Source organism: Heloderma suspectum, chromosome 3 (genome assembly GCF_057233095.1).
Source record: "Heloderma suspectum isolate Gila_16-S chromosome 3, 16-S_ref, whole genome shotgun sequence".
NCBI lineage: Eukaryota > Metazoa > Chordata > Lepidosauria > Squamata > Helodermatidae > Heloderma > Heloderma suspectum.
Window position 1 is genome coordinate 39,077,261 of NC_139460.1, and position 18,512 is coordinate 39,095,772.

The 18,512-nt window shown below is 42.0% G+C and overlaps 1 protein-coding gene across 1 annotated transcript in view; it reads left to right on the plus strand.

The window, feature by feature from the left end:
- Positions 1 to 18,512, plus strand: part of FRY (FRY microtubule binding protein) — a 261,267-nt gene that overhangs the window by 54,072 nt on the left and 188,683 nt on the right. The window contains exon 2 of the mRNA XM_084842986.1: positions 9,328 to 9,527. Within this exon, the coding sequence (XP_084699112.1) occupies positions 9,328 to 9,527 (200 nt within the window). The remainder of the gene's footprint in view (positions 1 to 9,327; positions 9,528 to 18,512) is intronic.

Sequence of the window (18,512 nt, forward strand, 5' to 3'; positions counted from 1 at the left end):
ATACTGAGTGTATATATAGCAATGTAAAGAATTCCATGTGTTTATACCCTGATGCCACTTGTTTGGGGGGAATGTTGCAGCTGATTAGAGTGTTGTATTTGACGTTGTTCAGTGGAACATGTTGTGATAAAGGCCACAATCCAGCAGACAGCTAGCCATGCTTAAGTCCCATTGATCTTAGACTTCAGTGCATTCATCTATGTACCTGATTGTAGCCAAACTCTGTGTTGTTTGTTAGTAAACATTTGTAATAGTGGTTCCAGGATGTTTGCTGGTCATCTGCAAAGAGCTAAGTAGATTAATTACAGTTACACTTATAAAAAGAATACCAAGAAGAAGAAAACCAGAAAAAAAGCATTGCTTTAAAAAGCTGGTATACTAAGGGTGGAGGAAAAGAACTATGAATGGAGGGAAAATAGCAACTAGCGCTATTCCACAAATGTTTGCACAGGAGGTTGAATAATATTTCACGCTGCTATGGCAGTAAGATTATTTTGCTTCTCTTTGTGCAAGAGGTTGTACAACCTCTTACGCAAGTGGAAGAACATCTTTAGATTTAGCTTGACTTTTCTTGTCCTAGCACAAGATGTAAAACAGCCCTTTTGTGAATGGAAGTTCTTCTGGATCCTTCCCCTGGCGTGTAACTACTACCTCTTTACTTTGCAACTATCCAAGGTAACACACACACACACACACACACTCTTTAAAAAAAATTGGGAGGGACAGAAGACTGTGTTGTGCACCAAGGTAGGTGTCCTTGGATGCATAGGTGCCCATAAGCACCAGGTTGAAAACTTCATAAAAGCATAAGAAGAGCAGTGCTGGATCAGGCCAAGGGTCCACCTAGTTCAGAATTGTGTTCACATAGTGGCTGACCAGCTGTCAACAGGAAACCCTCAAGCAGGACATGAGTGCAAGAGCACCCTCCTGCCCATGTTCCCCAGCAAGTGGTGTACATAGGCTTGCTGCCTTTAATACTGGAGGTAGCATATAGCCATCAGGACTAGTAGCCATCAGTAGCCTTCTCCAAGAATTTGTCTAACCGCCTTTTAAAGCCATCCAAATTGGTGGCCATCACCACGACTTGTGGTAGCGAATTCCATAGTTTGACTATGTGAGGTGTGAAGAAGTATTTTCTTTTATCTGTCCTGAATCTCCCACCAATCAGCTTCATGGGAAGACCCTGAATTCTAGTATAATGAGAGAGAGAGAAAAGTGTCTCCCTTTCAACGTTCTCTACACCATGCATAATTTGGTACTCCTCTATCATGTCTCCCCTTACTAGTCTTTTTTCTAAGCTAAACAATCCCAACTGTTGTGACCTTCCCTCATAGGAGAGTCGCACCAGCCCCTTGATTTTAGTTGCCCTTTTTTGCCCTTTTTCCAGCCCTACAATCTTTTTTTAGGTGCAGTGACCAGAACTGTACACAGTATTCTAAGTGTGGTCGCACCATAGATTTATATAAGGGTAGTATGATATTGGCAGTTTTATTCTCAATTCCTTCCCTAATTATGGCTTACACGGAGTTTGCCTTTTTTACATCAGCCAATCACTGGGTCTACATTTTCCTTGAGCTGTCCACCACAACCCCAAGATCTCTTTCTTGATTGGTCACTGCTAGCTCAGATCCCATGACGTTATACTTGAAGCTGGGATTTTTTGCCCCACGTGCATCACTTTAAACTAGCTTACATTGAACCACATTTGTCATTTAGATCCCCATTCTCCCAGTTTGGAGAGATCCTTTTTGTTTTAACCCCCCTAAATATTTTGGTGTCATTGGCAAACTTGGCCACTTCAGTGCTCACTCCTAATACCAGATCATTTATGAACAAGTTGAGAAGCATTGGTCCCACTACAGATCCTTGTGGGACCCCACTATTTACATCCCTCCATTGGAAGAATATACCATTTATTCCTGCTCTCTGCTTTCTGTTCTTTAACCAGTTACTGATCCATAAGAGGACCTGTCCTCTTATTCCAACTGTTGTGTCTGTTGGAATAACGGTTGTGTCTGTTGGAATAATAATTCCATGACTGTTAAGTTTGCTCAGGAGTCTTTGGTGAGCGACTTGGTCAAAAGCCTTTTGGAAGTCCAAGTAAACAATGTCTGCCGGATCACCCCTATCTGCATGTCTATTGACACTCTCAAAGAACTCTAAAAGGATAGTGAGACAGGACTTATCTCTGTGGAAGCCATGTTGATTCTTTTCCAGCAGGGCTTGTCCTTCTATATGCTTACTAATTTTATTTTTAATAATGCTTTCAGCAGTTTACCTGGAACAGACGTTAAGCTAACCAGCCTGTAATTTCCTGGATTCCCCTGGATCCGTTTTACAAATTTGGTGTTACATTGGCTATCTTCCAGTCCTCTGATCTTAGGGACATGCTGAGTATTTTGGATAGAAGATCAGCAATTTCATATTTGAGTTCTTTAAGAACTCTAGGATGGATACCATCCAGGCCTGGTGATTTATTTACTTTTAATTTGTCAATAAGGTTAAGAACTTCATCTTTTGACACCTCTAGGGATTTTGGAGAAATCCGCAACGGAACCAAATGAGTTCGGATTTTCATGAAAACGATCTGCGGATTCCGCAGAGGAGCAGTTTTCCCCCTCTCAGGCGGATTCCGCTGACTTGCGGACTAGTTTTCTAACTTTCCTGAATTTTGCATAGAAAAATATGCAAAATAAAAAAACCCTGCCCAAAATGTGCATTTCCCACATAGGCCAAAGCATGAAAATGTACATTTGGGGGAAATTTGTGTAAATGCGCATTTGTGCAAATTTGGAAACAGAAAAGATCCTATTCCATTGATGGGCAGACAGAAGAACAAAAGGCACCTGACAATCCATGAAAAACAGATGAAATGGGTTTTACACAATCTGTACATCCCTAGTCACCACTATTTGCCTCAGACTCCCTTCTTGAAAACATCCATTCAGGCACAGGTATCTGTCCTATTGTGGTGAAAACAGAGGAGAAGAATTCATTCAGGTTATCCTTCTTTAGTATTCCTTTAACTCCTTTGTCATCCAGTGGCCCAACTGCCTCCCTAGTTGGTTTCCTGCCTCTGAAATATTTAAAGGTTTTTTTATTGTTGGCCTTGATGTTGTTAGCAATATGTTCCACAAAATACTTTATACTCTGGTGGCTCATATGCATCTTGAATGGGCAATTTCGGCATTCTCAAGGAGCCATCTAATAATAAGGGACAACTATGGAACGTATGCATGCAGCCATATAACCGCCATCCCTGTAGCATTAAAACTACAACTTCTGAAAACTGTGGGATTTTGTTTGTTTACCACATTTTGATTAAAATTAATCACGGTGGTGCATGGTAGGCAGTTCAACCAATCCGTTACTGTTGAGATGTTGTTCTGATATATTATAAATATTTAATTACATATTATGATGTATTCTTGATCTTCTGAGAGGATGTAATGCAGATTTGTGTATTATTTTGAATACGTTAAATATTTAAAAACAGGCCAGGAGTTCAAATCTAGAAGGCTGAAATCCTTCCTCCATCCTTCAGATTGCTGTCAGGGAGGCCTTCAATCGTCTTGCTCTTTGACTCTAGCCTGCTGAGACTTGTTTGGGGAATTGTTGCTTTTGACATCTGTCTAGACAACATGGCGAGTAACCTTGTGGGAGAAGTGTGAACTCACCCTAAACTGAAGAGGAGGAAAATCTATAGAGGCTTGCATCTGCGTTGGCGTCTACCCAAGCCTCCTTATGTAGACCAACCTCACACAAAAACACCTGATGCTGAATTGCACCCAGTTAGCGAAAAACCAAACATTTGTGAATTAATCCTTTTTTCATTCATGAAATTAATGGGACCAGGAGATAATGAATCCCTTCTTTTAAAATATTTGTTTTTATTATTGCTGTTGTTTTGAATGATAGCTTGATAATTTTAGGAACATAGGAAGGTGCCTTATACTGATTCAGACCCTTGATCCATCTAGCCCAGTATGGTCAACACTGACTGGCAGCAGTTCTCCAGGGCTTCAGGCGGGATTCTTTCCTAGCCCTACCTGGAGAAGCCGGGGATCGAACCTGGGACCTTCTGCATTTTCTTTTTTTATGCCCTGCCCTTCTACTAGGAAATAGCACTCAAGGTGCTAACAACAACACAATACAACATTTAAAATAAAACATAATTAAAACTATCATAAAACAAATGGATTAAAAGCACAACAATAACAGAATAAAAACAACAGCCAACCCAACAGACCAGCTTACATTCCAAAGGCCTGCTTGAATAGAAATGCCTTTGCCTGCCAGTGGGAGGACAGCAGAGAGGGAGCCAAGCTAGCCTCCCTTGGCAGGGAGTTCCACAGCCTGGGAGTGGCTTGCCAAGTCCACTGGCACCCAGAAAAGGGCTTCCCCCAATGATCTTGAAACCGAGGCAAACTCCTATGGGAGAAGCCATATGGGGCTTTATAGGTCGTAATCAGTGCTTTGACTTGTGCCTAGAAACAGACTGGAAGCCAGTGAAGCTCTTATACCAAGGGAGCCTTTCTAATATGCTCTCTCTAACTGTCTGCCTTAAACCAGTTCTGGTCAAAAGTCTGGCCACAGCATTCTGGACTAGCTGAAGCTTCTGAGCAGTTTTCAAAGGCAGCCCCAGTGAAAATCCTGCCTCCTCTGACCAAACCATTTGACATTTTGATCAAGGCAGTTCGTAACATCTTACGCCTTTTGAAATGTTAGTAATTTTACATACGCTTTATCCCATAAACTCATGTTTATACTGTGTACTCAGAAGTAAGTCCTATGGAGTTTAATGGAACTTACTGTCAAGCAAGTGTGCAGCCTTGGAGTTATTTTAGCCCATGTACACTGTGTAATTTCCCTTGAGGATGTTTTTACACTTCTCCTGACATAGAAAAAAGGATACCATGCCAGTTTTTTCTCAAGGAATTCACACTGTTTATACTTGTGACCCAGAGTCCTAAGTTACAAAACAAAGGCTTTATCACACGTTCTGTGTTATCTCTTTATTTAGGAGAGAAATGCTGCCTTCAGCCAGGTCTGTGTGATAATGCATGTTGTTGGTATGCAAGTGTTGTTTATGCTGAACTATACAAGCAAGTCTCATGTTCTTGGAGTGCTTGAAGTAGTTTTGATAATCTGTCAGTATAGTATGTGCTTGTGGATAAATATAGACTGGCAGCCACTCCGCAAGTTGTAGGTCATCATCGTACACAGAAGCTAAAAATTACCCCTTTGGTTATGGGAAGTGTGTTCTGATCTGGAAACCTGCTCTAGCTCAATTACTGCAGGTTTTCAGCATTTAAAAACCTAAAGCCCTGGCTTTGAATCTGGGGGAAATGAAATCTCTATAGTGAAAAGACCAAACCAGGATCATGAAGCAAGCCATTTTTTCCTCAGTTTTAGAAACAAAACTATTTTAAAGATTGGAACTCTTCAGGTATTTTCAGTCTCATGGAGATTTCACTAGCTTGTTGGAGAAGATCCAGTGTGATCAGCTTAATAAAAGGACTTGGTAGGTAAAAAGAAACTCCACGTGTCTGTATTTTAGATTGTTGCACTAGCGTTTAATGCATTTCAGAACTTTAAGGACCACACTTTTATTTAATAAGAAAAAACAAACAAATCACAACCTGCTGTTGGCTGACATTTACTTTCTGGGCTGGAAAAATTGTGTGTGTAAGATTTTTGTCTTAGTTTATCTGGGTTTTGAGTTCAGGGGATATCTGTAGTTTATTATGTATCTGAAACACTGTGGAGGTGACATTATTTCTCTTTTCCATCTTTGTAATGCATGTGTAGTACATAAACTACTGTATTTCTACATTATCATAGAAAACAGCAGTATACTACAAGAGTTAAATGTATATTAGACTGGTTTCATTCCATGCCAAAGAATTTCAAGGGAGGAAACCTATTTATTAATACATCTTCCGTGTGTGTGTGGGGGGGGGATGTGTGTGTGTGTGTGGGGGGGGAATAGCTTACTGATGCAACTGCACATGAATAGGACATTTATGTTGCTATAATTCTTTTACATTTTAAATTATACTATTTTAACCTAGTTCAAGTTAATTATTTGGATGAAAGTGAAAGGCATTTGAGTCTGTCTCTTGTTATCTGCGGTGCATCTTTAGCAAAGACACACATTTAGATGATGGGAAATTGAGGGATGTGTGCCTTGAATATAAATATATTGAAATGGTGAGAGTAGTCTGCAATTTAGTAATGCCAGAGATATTTTAATATTTTTTGTCTACCTTTCAGAATGAAATTATAGGGGAATAAAATGTATTGTTACAGAATATCCGTTGAATTTTCAACAGGTTTTGTTGCCGTGACTTTAAAAAAAAAATCTTGTGGATCTAGGCAAATTTTTGAAGTTTGTAGGTCTGGAAACGTTCAAGAGAAGACAGGATGTGAATTCCTAAGATGTAATTACAGCAACAAAATAGGAATTAACACTGAAGCCTATTTTTAAATTTGTCTTGATTCTGCCTATATATATCATTCCCTCTCAGCCCTTTTTGTGCCATTTACAATGCAATCCTAAGGATTCTACTCAGAAGTAAGTCCCACTGAGTTCAGTGGGACTTACTTCCAGGTAAATGTGCATAGGATTGCAGCTTTGGTATCTGCATGAGCTCTGCTATGCCATTTCCAACAACAGTGGTTGTTAATAATAAAGTAGTTCTGACTCACCTGTCACATCCTGATGTTATCCTAGGTTGACTGAAATATGTCTGTATTCGAGAAATCTGCTTGATTTCTTTTTAATTAGGTAATAGCTGGACACCTTGGCTTTATGTTTTCATAGTGTCCTCAAGTTGCTTATGGAGCCTAGTTTGAGGTGTTCCGTGTGTGCAAATATTTCCTGGAAACAAGGTTTGACTAGGAAACTAGGTTCAACTAGCCTGTTTATCCTTTTGGTATGCTTATGCATATAAATAAAACTCCTTGTGCTGGGAAAATGTCTGATTGTCGGTGTCCCAGCTGATGTTGGAAAACATCCAGGGCTCCTAGACCGCTGTTACATAGAGTGAACTTTTTGAGAGATCTATCTGTTCTCTACAGTTGCAGGGGAGCATACTTTGTCTTTTAATGTTGGACAGCAATTATTTTTGCCAGTAGTGTGGGATAGCCTGCAGTACCCAGACGTCTTGATATCTGGAGAAATATCAGCCAGAAATATTCCATATTCAGTTGATATTGATTAGTGTGCTGATCTCAAAGAAAATCCATCAAAATGGGAAACCCCACAAAGGATGCCAAAAAGCAATGGGGTAAGCAAAAGAGATGTTTTATTCTACAAAAATGAGCAGTTCCAACAAGTGTTGGACCAAATGTAGGTCCTTCTTCAGGGAAATTCGGTGTGACCAAATTCGATACTGCTTGCTCTTCAAATTCCAGTCTTCTGTGCTATACCCTCCTATAGAGCACAGGAGAATGGAATTTGAAGAGCAAGCATTATCGAATCTGATCTCAAAGGGCATGAGATACGAATTAGGTAAAATTATATCTTTGGACCAGCAAGTTGGTTAAGGAATATGCAAGTTTTTAAATAATTTAATGGAACTTGGCTTTAAAGGAGAGATTGAACCTCTCACATTGGATAAAGAGTTTCTGCCTGGCAAGGAGCAGTCAATTTACTAGTGTTTGCTATGAAAACAATAGAACAATCTCAAAATAAATGTTGCTTAAAACATTTTTTCCTTCTATGTAATTTGCATTTGGTTTAAGGAAATAATTTTGGCACCTACCCCAGTCATCCCCTAATTAATATCAGCTATTATCAAAATCCAGTAATAAGCATATTTCAGTATGAGGGCTTTAAAAGAGAAGCAGGCATTGTTATGAGGGTTCTGTGTACTGTCCAGCATTTTCTGCTTAGATTGCATCCTAGAGTGCAGTGAGAGAATCATTCTACCCTTACATGTAAGATTGTATCTAGAGTTTCAGGCCTAGTGTGAGGTTTTCTGGACTCCTTAATCAGTAGCTTTCCCTTCCCATGAGAAATCTCATCTATGTGGGTGTTCTGAAATTACGTACTCCTTGTACCAGCCATGGTCTTCTGGGGTATGTGTGGGGGTGTCCTTCAAAATACAGCATGTGGAGAAGTTTAAGCCTCCCCTCCCCAGGTGAGAATCCTCCATCCCGCTCCTGATGTGGCAGTTATCCATGCAATTATCTGATCTGGCAACGGTTATGCATGCCTTGGTTATATCATGGTTAGACTACTGCGATACACTCTATGTCAGGCTACCTTTGAAGAGTGCCTGGAAGCTTCAGTTGGTGGAAAATGGAGCAACTAGGCAGCTAATTGGTACGTGGGATTATGATTGCATCACCCCAATACTGAAAGATCTTTACTGGTTGCCCGTTGTTTTCTGGGCTCAATTCTAGGTGTTGGTTTTAATTTTTAAAGCTCTAAACGGCTTAGGGCCTGCTTGTCTGACAGACTACCTATCTTGATATGACCCTGCTCAGTTGTTAGGATGAGCAGCAAAGGCCCTTTGGAAGACACGCAGCCTGCTTGTCAGACATGTGGAAAAGGGCCTGCTCCTGTGTTGCTCCCAAACTCTGTAACCACTCCCTTTGAAATTGTGGTTGGTCCCCACTCTCTCTGGGCAGAATCCAATGGGGCACTTATGGCTCCACTGATTTTCTTATGCCCCACCAATTCCCGTCCACAAGTGGCACTCACTACTTGCAGAACAGAGATGTAGTGCTTCCGAGGAAACTGGAAACAAGTGAAAATGCAAATTTCTGGAACAGGACAGGTTAGTGGAGCTCGCATAAGGGGGCTCCGCCGAGCTGTCCCAGCCGAGAATTGTTTCTGTTCGTTTCAGGGCTTCCTCTAGGAAGTGCTAAATCTCTGTTGTGCAAGTGGTGGGTCCTGCTCATGCGATGCAATTGGTGGGACCCACCACTTGCGCAACACAGTTTGTGGGGTGCAAGATAATCGGCAGGGGCATAAGTGCCTTGTTGGATTCTGCCATCTATACTCAAGAAGGGGGTCAAGACACATGTATTTATCTTGGCCTCTAAATTTTTAATGGCTTTTCAAGGTTGTTGGTTTTTTTTACTATGTAGTTATTTGATCATGGGTTTGTTTTTTTGAAATTTTTGTAAACCACCTTGACTGGTAGTATAGAAATATAATAAAAAGAAAAAAAAAGAAAAAATTAGCATTAGGAGAAAATCTAATCCTACATAGCCCAAGGCCTGTGGGTGAGATTATATTATATATATCAAAACAGTATATTGCATAATCTAAGTTATGTGATATTAAGGATATATTACTTCTTTATTTTTCAGCATCTCCAGTGGGTAACGGATATATCAAGCCACCAGTCCCATCAGTTTCTGGCACGCAAAGGGAAAAGGGTCCTCCAACCATGCTGCCCATCAATGTTGATCCAGACAGTAAACCTGGGGAATATGTCTTGAAAAGCTTATTTGTTAACTTTACCACCCAGGCCGAACGCAAGATCAGCATCATCATGGCAGAACCTCTGGTAAGTCAAAGAGAAATTAAAACTTCTGAATATTGACTAAAGCTAGTATAATTTATTTTTAATAGTTTTGCAAGATTTATTTCACTGCATCCAACAGAATAATGCCATCTTATAATAGTGATACCCTGGAATTCAGAATGTGGCCTGAATGCATGTAATGTATCAGCTTTGCTGAAACTAAGCAGTATCTGGTCACTGGCCAGAGGGGGACTGCCTGGGAAACCTACATACATTGCCTTGAGGTCCCCAGAGGTCAGGCGGAATATAAATATAATATATGAGAATGCAGTTCATCAAGAGGTTAATTGCATTATACTACATTATTTGACATGAGTAAAGTTGATTTAACCAACAGTTGATATTTTGCATAAATATTAGAAATATTTGGGAATTGAAGTACAGACCTCCTGAAATGCTACTTCTTTACACTGTATAAATGTGGATATATGTATGCATGTATTTAATCCTGCCTTTTGATCACAGTCCCCAAGGCAACTTATGGAATTATTTTTAAAAAAATATAATCATAATTGATCAGTAATACATCTCAGCAAAACAAAGGACACATGGATCAGTATCAACAGTAGCAGCAAAATTCAGTTAATCAAACCTGCTAAATACAATTAAGTGGGTGCCAGGATAATAGCTAAAGGGAGGAAGTTTGTCAAATTAGTCACTACTACAGAAAAGGACCTTTACCTGATAGCCACCCATCTTAACTTTAGAAAGTGGAGGCAACTAGAACAAGTCCTCCATAAGGGTCTTAAAAAGCAGGCAGGTTTATATGGGAGCAGGTGGGCAGAGAGGCATTTATATTTACTTAACCATTGTGGTTGCCATGTTAGGACTATTCTTATGTGCTTTCCTGCCTTTTCTTGCATGAGAAAAATAATGCTAACAGAAAAATATATGTAGGTGGTAGATAGTAAGGACAGATACTGAAGCTGAAGCTCCAATATTTTGGCCACCTAATGCGAAGAGAAAGCTCCCTGGAAAAGACCCTGATACTGGGAAAGATTGAAGGCAAAAGGAGAAGGGGACGACAGAGGATGAGATGGCTAGATAGCATTACCGATGCAATGAATATGGACTTGAGCACACTCCGGGAGAGAGCGGAGGACAGGAAGGCCTGGCGTGCTATGGTCCATGGGGTCACGAAGAGTCGGACACGACTGAACAACAAAAACAAACCTTCCACTGTGTAAATGTAATGTTAGTTATAACTCAGCAGCGGTTTTAAGGATATATGTGATGGAGATAAATTCAGTGGAACCTCTGTGAAGCAGCTGCATGCATGGATGAGCGAACCATGACCTGACGTGCAATTTAAAATTTCATTACTATTACAAGAAGAAAGTTTTATAACAGTGCACCATTGTAGCATTTTAGCTGTAATCGCTGCTCATGCATTCTTCACTCCTGAACCCACCTTCATGTGCCTGATTATATAGAATGAAACTTAGGTATCATCAACAAGGTATTTCATCAAGATATTTTGAGGGAGAAATGTGCAGTGAAGCCTATGCATGTTTACTTGGAAGTAAGTCCCACTAAATTCAATGGGGCCTTCTCCCTAGTAAGTGGGTTGATGGCTGGTGGAGCCTAAGGGCATAATCTTATACATGTTTAGACAGAAAAAACTCGTAGAACTCCCAGCAGTCCCCAGCCAGCATGGTTGGGGCATGCTGGGAGTTGTAGGACTTTGTTTTATATCTAAACATGCATAGGATTGCATCCTAAGAAAATAAAACTGCATGGAGAAGAGAGACCTGAAAGTTTTGTCTTCCCTGAAACACTCAAGGAAAAAGCCCCATAATTCCTTCCCAAGATTTTGCTCATCCCTTTTATTAATTTCCTCTGTTTCCAAAAGAAGGACTGTGGCTCCGTGGACAAAGAAACTCATCTATCTTGTACCGTGTATTTTTCTGTTCTTTTGAAGGCTGAAGTCCCATGGATTATTTCTGTGCCACAGCACCAGGCACAGTATGCATATGGTATAACAGAAGAGCCTGTGCCCTGTGGCATGTTCCTGAAAGAGTCCATGAACTCTGGACAAGATTTTTATGGGCCGTGGCCGATCACAAAATTCATAATGGTGTACAGCTTTTCCATTATGCCAGTGCCTTGCTGGCAGTCATGGGGTGGTCATGTGGAATGTCCAGTGTCTGCAACATGGGCATATGAGAATGCAGCCTTAGATACTAAGCTACTGAAGTGAAATACATAATTCTGTCATAATTTGTAGGCACGGTACCTGGCACAATGCAGGCTCTAACCTGACTGGGAGCCTGCAGGCACTTCTTCCATACATCCTGTTCCTTATTTAAAGAAGAGACCCTGTTTTGCTGCAACAAATACACACAAACACAGAGAGCAAGATATTTCTCAATCCTGAACATTTCATCATCTAATTTTCCCAGAGCAGTCCTATGGCTTCTGAACTGCTTATATTCAGCTGTATTTTTCCACAGAGATTTGGCTGGAGGTGTGAATGGGAAAGAAGATTCAAACTGAAGATACATAGATATGAAAGTTAGTTAATCCATCAGTGTGGATAACTGTATTTCATCCTCTATATCCCTTTCAATAAAATTATTGTAGTTTTCCTGCTATTAGATGCTATGAATAATAGTTTCTAGAGCTCAATAGTGCCTTGTGAAGAATGTAGAAAGTAGCACACTTATTACTGCTTTGGAAGTCTTTAGAAGTGTGCATGCACATTTTGCTATGATTTATAGCTGTGTACTTCTATTCCAGCTGTATTGATTCAAAACCATCGCATAAAATTTCCATTTACTTCAGTTGGAACCATAATCTTATAAACTCTGCTCAAACAATGCAGTTACGTCCAGGCACCTGATCATAAGAGGGAAGCCCCCCCATGAGACTGGGATTGCTGTTGCTGGTTGGGTTGGAAGGAACAGTCTGACTGTTCCTCAGAAGTGCCTGTATTTCTGGCCAAATGACTGGTTCTTTCACAGTGAGAAACTATTGGTATAAAAATTTAAATAGGGTTTTGTATTAGGTATGCATTTCTAAGGCACAAACTGCTTTGCTTTAAAAAGGATGATAGTTTGGACTGTGTTGATAACATTGCAATACGTATTATGAAACATAAAAAAGAAATTGCAACAAATGCTCTTAAAATACACACCTTTTAACACAACAGTCGTTTTTGAGAGAATAGGTTTTCCTGATCACTTAAATAAGTCTAGAGAAGCCTAGTGCAAGCAATTCCATCAGAAGGCATGAGTATAGGATTCCTGCAACTCTTAATTAATTGGTTTTTCCCCCACCTCTTTTTGACAATGCTAGCCATTTCAAAATTCTGTTAATTATCTAGTTCCTTGCATGAGTGAGTGTAATTGGAGCTGAGAAGGAATTTTGACTTTCATGCTGAATACCTCTGTTTAATTAATGTGTGTGTATGTATGTATGTAGGCATGTATGTATTTATTATATTTATATAGCTGCCCCACAAAACAAATTCTTTGGGCATCTCATAAAAATATTAAAATTTAAAATGCAATTAAAACATGTATTTAAGCAGAAAGGGCCAGGCTTTAAGTCATAAGTTATTTAAAAGGTCTGGGTAAATAAAAAGATCTTCATTTGGATCAGGCAAACGCTGCAAACCTCTTTGGAAAGGCTGTTGCATAACCGGGATGCCACTACCAAAAAGGCTCTCTTCCTTGTGATTACCCATCTCACTTCATTTGTTGGGGACACTTAGAGCAGAGCCTCTGAAAAAGATCTTGAGGTTCACTGAGAAGGTGGTCTTCCAGGTAACCTGGATCCCAAGCCATTTAGGGCAGCCTTCCCCAACTGGGTGCCTTCCAGATGTTTTGGAATTCAACTCCCATCAGCCCCAGCCAGCATAGCCAATAGTCAGGAATGCAGGGAATCACAGAATCATAGAATAGTAGGGTTGGAAGGGGCCAATAAGACCATCGAGTCCAACCCCCTGCTCAATGCAGAAATCTAAGTCAAAGCATCCCTGACAGATGGCTGTCCAGCCTCATCTTGAATGCCTCCAGCGTGGGAGAGCCCACTACCAGTTGTCATGCCAAATGTCTGGAGGGCACCAGATTGAGGAAGATTGGTTTAGGGCTTTAAAAGTTAAAACCAGCACTTTAAATTGGGCCTGGACATGGAATGGGAGCCAGTGCAGCTGACAAAGCACAGGCGTAATGTGGTCAAAACATCTAGTCCCAGTTAATAACCTTGTGGCCCTATTCTAGACCAACTGTGGTTTCTGAACTGTTTTTAAAGGCAGCTGCATGCACAGTGCATTGTAGTCGTCTAAAAAGGTAGGTTCTTCTTCGTGGCCTCTGTGCATCACACATATGGGCTCTGAGCCTGTGCGGAGCCTCTATTCGGGAAAATTCTATAGCTGAGGAATGCTGTTTTTGGCAGGAACCCTCCCACACCATCCCACTGCACATGTCTGAGCAGGTTCCCACCAATCTCTTCAGTTCCTTTTTGACCGCTGTTACAGCTGCCTTTTCAGGAACTTCGTCTGTCTTTGTTAGAGAGTATAGTGCTGAGGTTCTTTTTCTGTTTTTCTTGCTGTTCTCTTGTTACATGTATGTATGTATGTATATTTTTAAAAGTAGTTTGAATAATTAGTTTTTTTCTTATCAGGGTATGGCACTGAAGACCCCCTTCAGAAACTGTGTCCACTGTGACAGCAAATTGCCGCCTTCTGATGGTCATTCTTTATGCCTTATTTGCCTTGGAGAGGCTCATGTCATGGAGGCTTGCCACCATTGTCAATCATTCTCCAAACAAGCCGTAAGAATCATTCTGATAGATTAAAGGTGATTTTGTGGCAAAAGGCTCTTCAAGCAGTGGACACCCAGAAGCCTCAATCTCAATCGGGTGCTTCAGGATCTAAGGAGATGCCAATCTCTGAGTTAGCCTGTCCTCCCCAATCCTTGTCGGAGGTGGAGCAAACGGACCTGGCCGTTTGAAGCCACACCTGGCCATCACTGGCAGTGTCGGTGGCTTAAAAGATCTCCATAAAGGCCAAGTGTAGTAAGCCTGCACCGGAGACGGTACCTAAGAAAAATAGGAAAAATTAGGTTAAAAAGACTCCACCAAAAACGTCAGAGTCAGGGATCCCCCCTCCCCCCGCTCTTAAACTCACCGATTCCAACATTGCCCTCAGTACCATCTGCCCCTGTACCGTTGAACCCTCCATCTTCAGTCTCGAAAGGAGAGATTAGAGACTTCTCTCCTGTTCTGCACTGACCTGATTCCAGACCTCGGGACCAACCCTCTAAATCTCCAGAAGCACACTTTCGTGACTGAGGATTGCAGTCCTCTTGGTACGGACAAACACAATCTTCCTCCATTCCAAGGGACCTTACCTCTTGGCATTGGTCGCCCCTTCGTTATTATGAAGAGGACTACTGCAGTCGACTTTGCTCTCTCCAACGGGATTGGGATCGATGCTTCACTGGTCCATGCCTCCTCCGAGGTCCTGCAAATGCGATGACTGGAGACTCAGAAGAGATTATAATCTGTACTATGGCTGTGGGAGATACTTAGGAGCAACTTCTACATGGTACAGACCTTGTCCGTCTGCCTCAATTTCGTGTCTGCCAGATACTGATGTTTCTCAACCGCCACCTCCGGTGCCTCCATGTTCAGCTTCTTTACAAAGGGCTAGAAGCAATAAGGATCAGACTCTTGCTAGTTGCCCCTTGCCATCTCTGCCTGTACAGGAGCAAAGTGATCAAGTTAAGGCTGTCACTCAGATGGAATTATCTCATGATTCAGTGGAAGACTATCAGTCTGATTCTTCATCGTATTCCTCCATTCCACTGTCTCTTTTTGTCTCCCAATGATGTGGTAGGTGCTCGAGATAGAGCTTCCCCTTTGGAGGATATGGGCCATTTTTCAGAACAAGTTCTATGAATGGTGCAGTCCTTAGGAACAGAAGTACAACAGCCGACAGAAAAGGTTCAGGATCCAGTCTTTGATGCTGTGTACTCTGAGACATCAGTACCTGTAGTGATCCTGTTTCTGCCGACTCTTCTCCAGATGGTGAAGCAATCTGCCCCATCCTCTATGGCTCCTACTTCAAAAAGATTGGAGTCAATGGATAAGGTACAGGAAAAGGATGCTGCGTTCCTTTATTTGCATCCATGCCCCAACTCAGTAATAGTTGAATTAGTCAGGGATGGTCCCAGCGATCTCAAGCGTTGCTGGTGGATAAAGAGGGGCAGAGGCTTGACCTTATGGGATGAAGATTTTACTCATATGCAGCTTTGTTGCTAACTACCAAGCCATGATGTCCCATTATCAATTATTTTTGTGGCAGAAGATGGATGTGTACTTACCTGCTAGAGGACCAGAGGGAACTGGCCAGAGCATTTCAAGTGGAGGCAATTAGACTTCCTGCCAACAAATTAATACCACCCATCATCAAGCGGATTGCGAAGTCCATGGTGGATCAGATGCACTACAGCATCATGCATGGCTGTGGTCCACGGCTTAATGCCTGAGGTCTGTTCTAGAACTGAAGACTTACATTTTGATAGAGAAGGTTTATTTAGTTCTAAAATGGATAGCCAAATGGACTCCGTGCAGAAAGTGAGAACAACGTTCAAGAAGATGGGAATCGGACAGCCCCAAGAGCAGCAGCAATACAGGTCTTGGTGCTGGTTTAGACAACAGCCACCATATTATGAGGAAAAAACTGCAGACCGTACCTCTCGGTACCAACCACGCCAGCAACAGCAAAGAAAGCAGTACTCTGCTTCTAGGTTTCGTACACCCTGTACTAAGGCGGACATCTTCTCCAAGCGGCGTCTGTCTCTGTCTTCATTCATATCAGTTCTCATCTCCCCGTTCTACAGTTTCATGGCCATCTGTCCTTCTTCCTCCCAGCTTGGTGTGTGATAACTTCGGATCAATGGGTGTTGGCTATTGTCTGTTGCAGATACAAGATCGAATTTGACATTCTTCCCCCAATGGGACCTGTTCAGGTGACCCCACCATCAGCAGCGTTACATCTAGAAACAGAGTCTTTTCTTTGGAAAGGAGCCATCCAGTGTGTTTCTCCCAGACAAAAGAGCAGGTGTTTTTTCTCCCATTACTTCACAGTTCCAAAATGGGATGGCGGACTTCATCCCATCTTGGATCTGTGCAAGTTAAATGAGTTCATCACACCCAAGAGATTCTGTCAACAATTCTCCCCCTCCTTCGAAAGGGTGTCTGGTTCGCAGCGGTGGATCTCAAAGATGCTTATTTCCACATAGCTGTGGAGGAGACATTAGGAGGTTCCTTTGTTTCACCGTAGGACCAGATATGTTCCAGTTCCATGTGCTGCCTTTCAGCCTGGTGATGGCACTTGAGGGTGTTCACGAAATGCATGTCAGTAGTTGTGCATATCTCTGGCTCAAGGGCATCGAAGTTTACCCATTCTCGGATGACTGGCTTCTGGTCGACACTTCCAAGGAGGCATTGGATCATTCTATCATGTTTGTCTGGAATCTTCTTGACACTTCGGGACTCTGCCTCAATGAGGAAAAATTGAGCTTATCTCCTACTCTTACCATAAAATTCATAGGGGCACTCTTGGACGTCAAGACAGGTCGTGCTTAACTCCCTCGGGTCCGTGTGATCCAATTGGTAGATCTGGTGAGCACTCTGTACCAAGACAGATGTGCTTCCATGCATGTTATCCAATGTCTATTAGGGCATATGGCAGTGATGGTGTCAATAGTGGAGTGGGCACGCTTGAGAATGAGGCCCATGCAGAACTGGTTCATTTGTGTTTTCCACAACAACACCGATGCTCATCAAACCTGACTCATGATCCCAGATCACCTTGCTCAATTGCTTCACTGGTGGATGAATCCTCACAATCTCAACTGAAGCAACATTTTTCTGCAGCCCCCTCCATCTTGGGTTGTAACCACCGATGCCTCTCTTCTTGGGTGGGGAGCTCATTGTGGCCCCCTGCAAATTCAAGGTCTATGGTCGACAGTAGAGTGTCGGACTCACATAAATTTTCTGGAACTACTTACAGTGCGGAAGGTGCTACGAGCTTTCACAACTTGTCTGATAGACAGACACGTTCAAATTCTAACGGACAACACTTCCATTCTTTGGCACCCAAACAAGCAGGGAGGCACCGACTCATCCAAACTGGTGGGACTCACCCTCAAAATGTATGATTGGATTGTCCCCAGGGGTATATGCCTAACAGCGATTCACATCACAGGAACAGACAACGTTTTGGCAGATTCACTCAGTCATACATTTCGAACATCTCACGAATGGGAACTGTCTCCGGTCACCCTACACAAGCTTCTTCAAAGGTGGGGGCACCCATCAGTGGCTTTCTTTGCAAGCTCGTCGAATGTGGTATGCAAGATGTTCTGCTCAAGATCAGGGGTGGGCCGATTATCCCTGGAAGACACTTTTCTCCACTGGAGTGGGGCATTTTTCTGTCTCTTTCCCCTTTTTCCTCTCCTACTGAAGGTGATTGTGAAGATCAAAGTAGAGAGGACCAACTGATCGCACTGTGGTGGCCGAGACAGCCGTGGTTTGCGATCCTGTCAGACATGGCCAAGGGCAATTTCGTTCGTCTTCCACTCATAGGGAGTTTAATCTCAGGATTAGGGGAGGATCTGACACCTGGAGCTGACGGTGTGGAGGATTTATCAGTGGGAGTGAGAAGATCCTTACCCTCTCCACTTCAAGTATTGGATGCTGTGAGGAGGCTGGCTACCCATCATTCTTACAGTAGCAAATGGACAATTTTCCAGAAATTTGAGGAATAAGGGTTTCTCCCCGCTTTCTTGTTTGATTTCAAATGTTTTGTTATTTCTTCACCACTTATTTCAAAAGGGTCCTAAATACTCTTCGATTAGAGTTTATACGGCAGCTGTATCAGTAATGAGAGGACAGATACAGGGATTTTTGGTGTTTACATCCACTCACCAAACAATTTTTGCATGGCCTTCATGG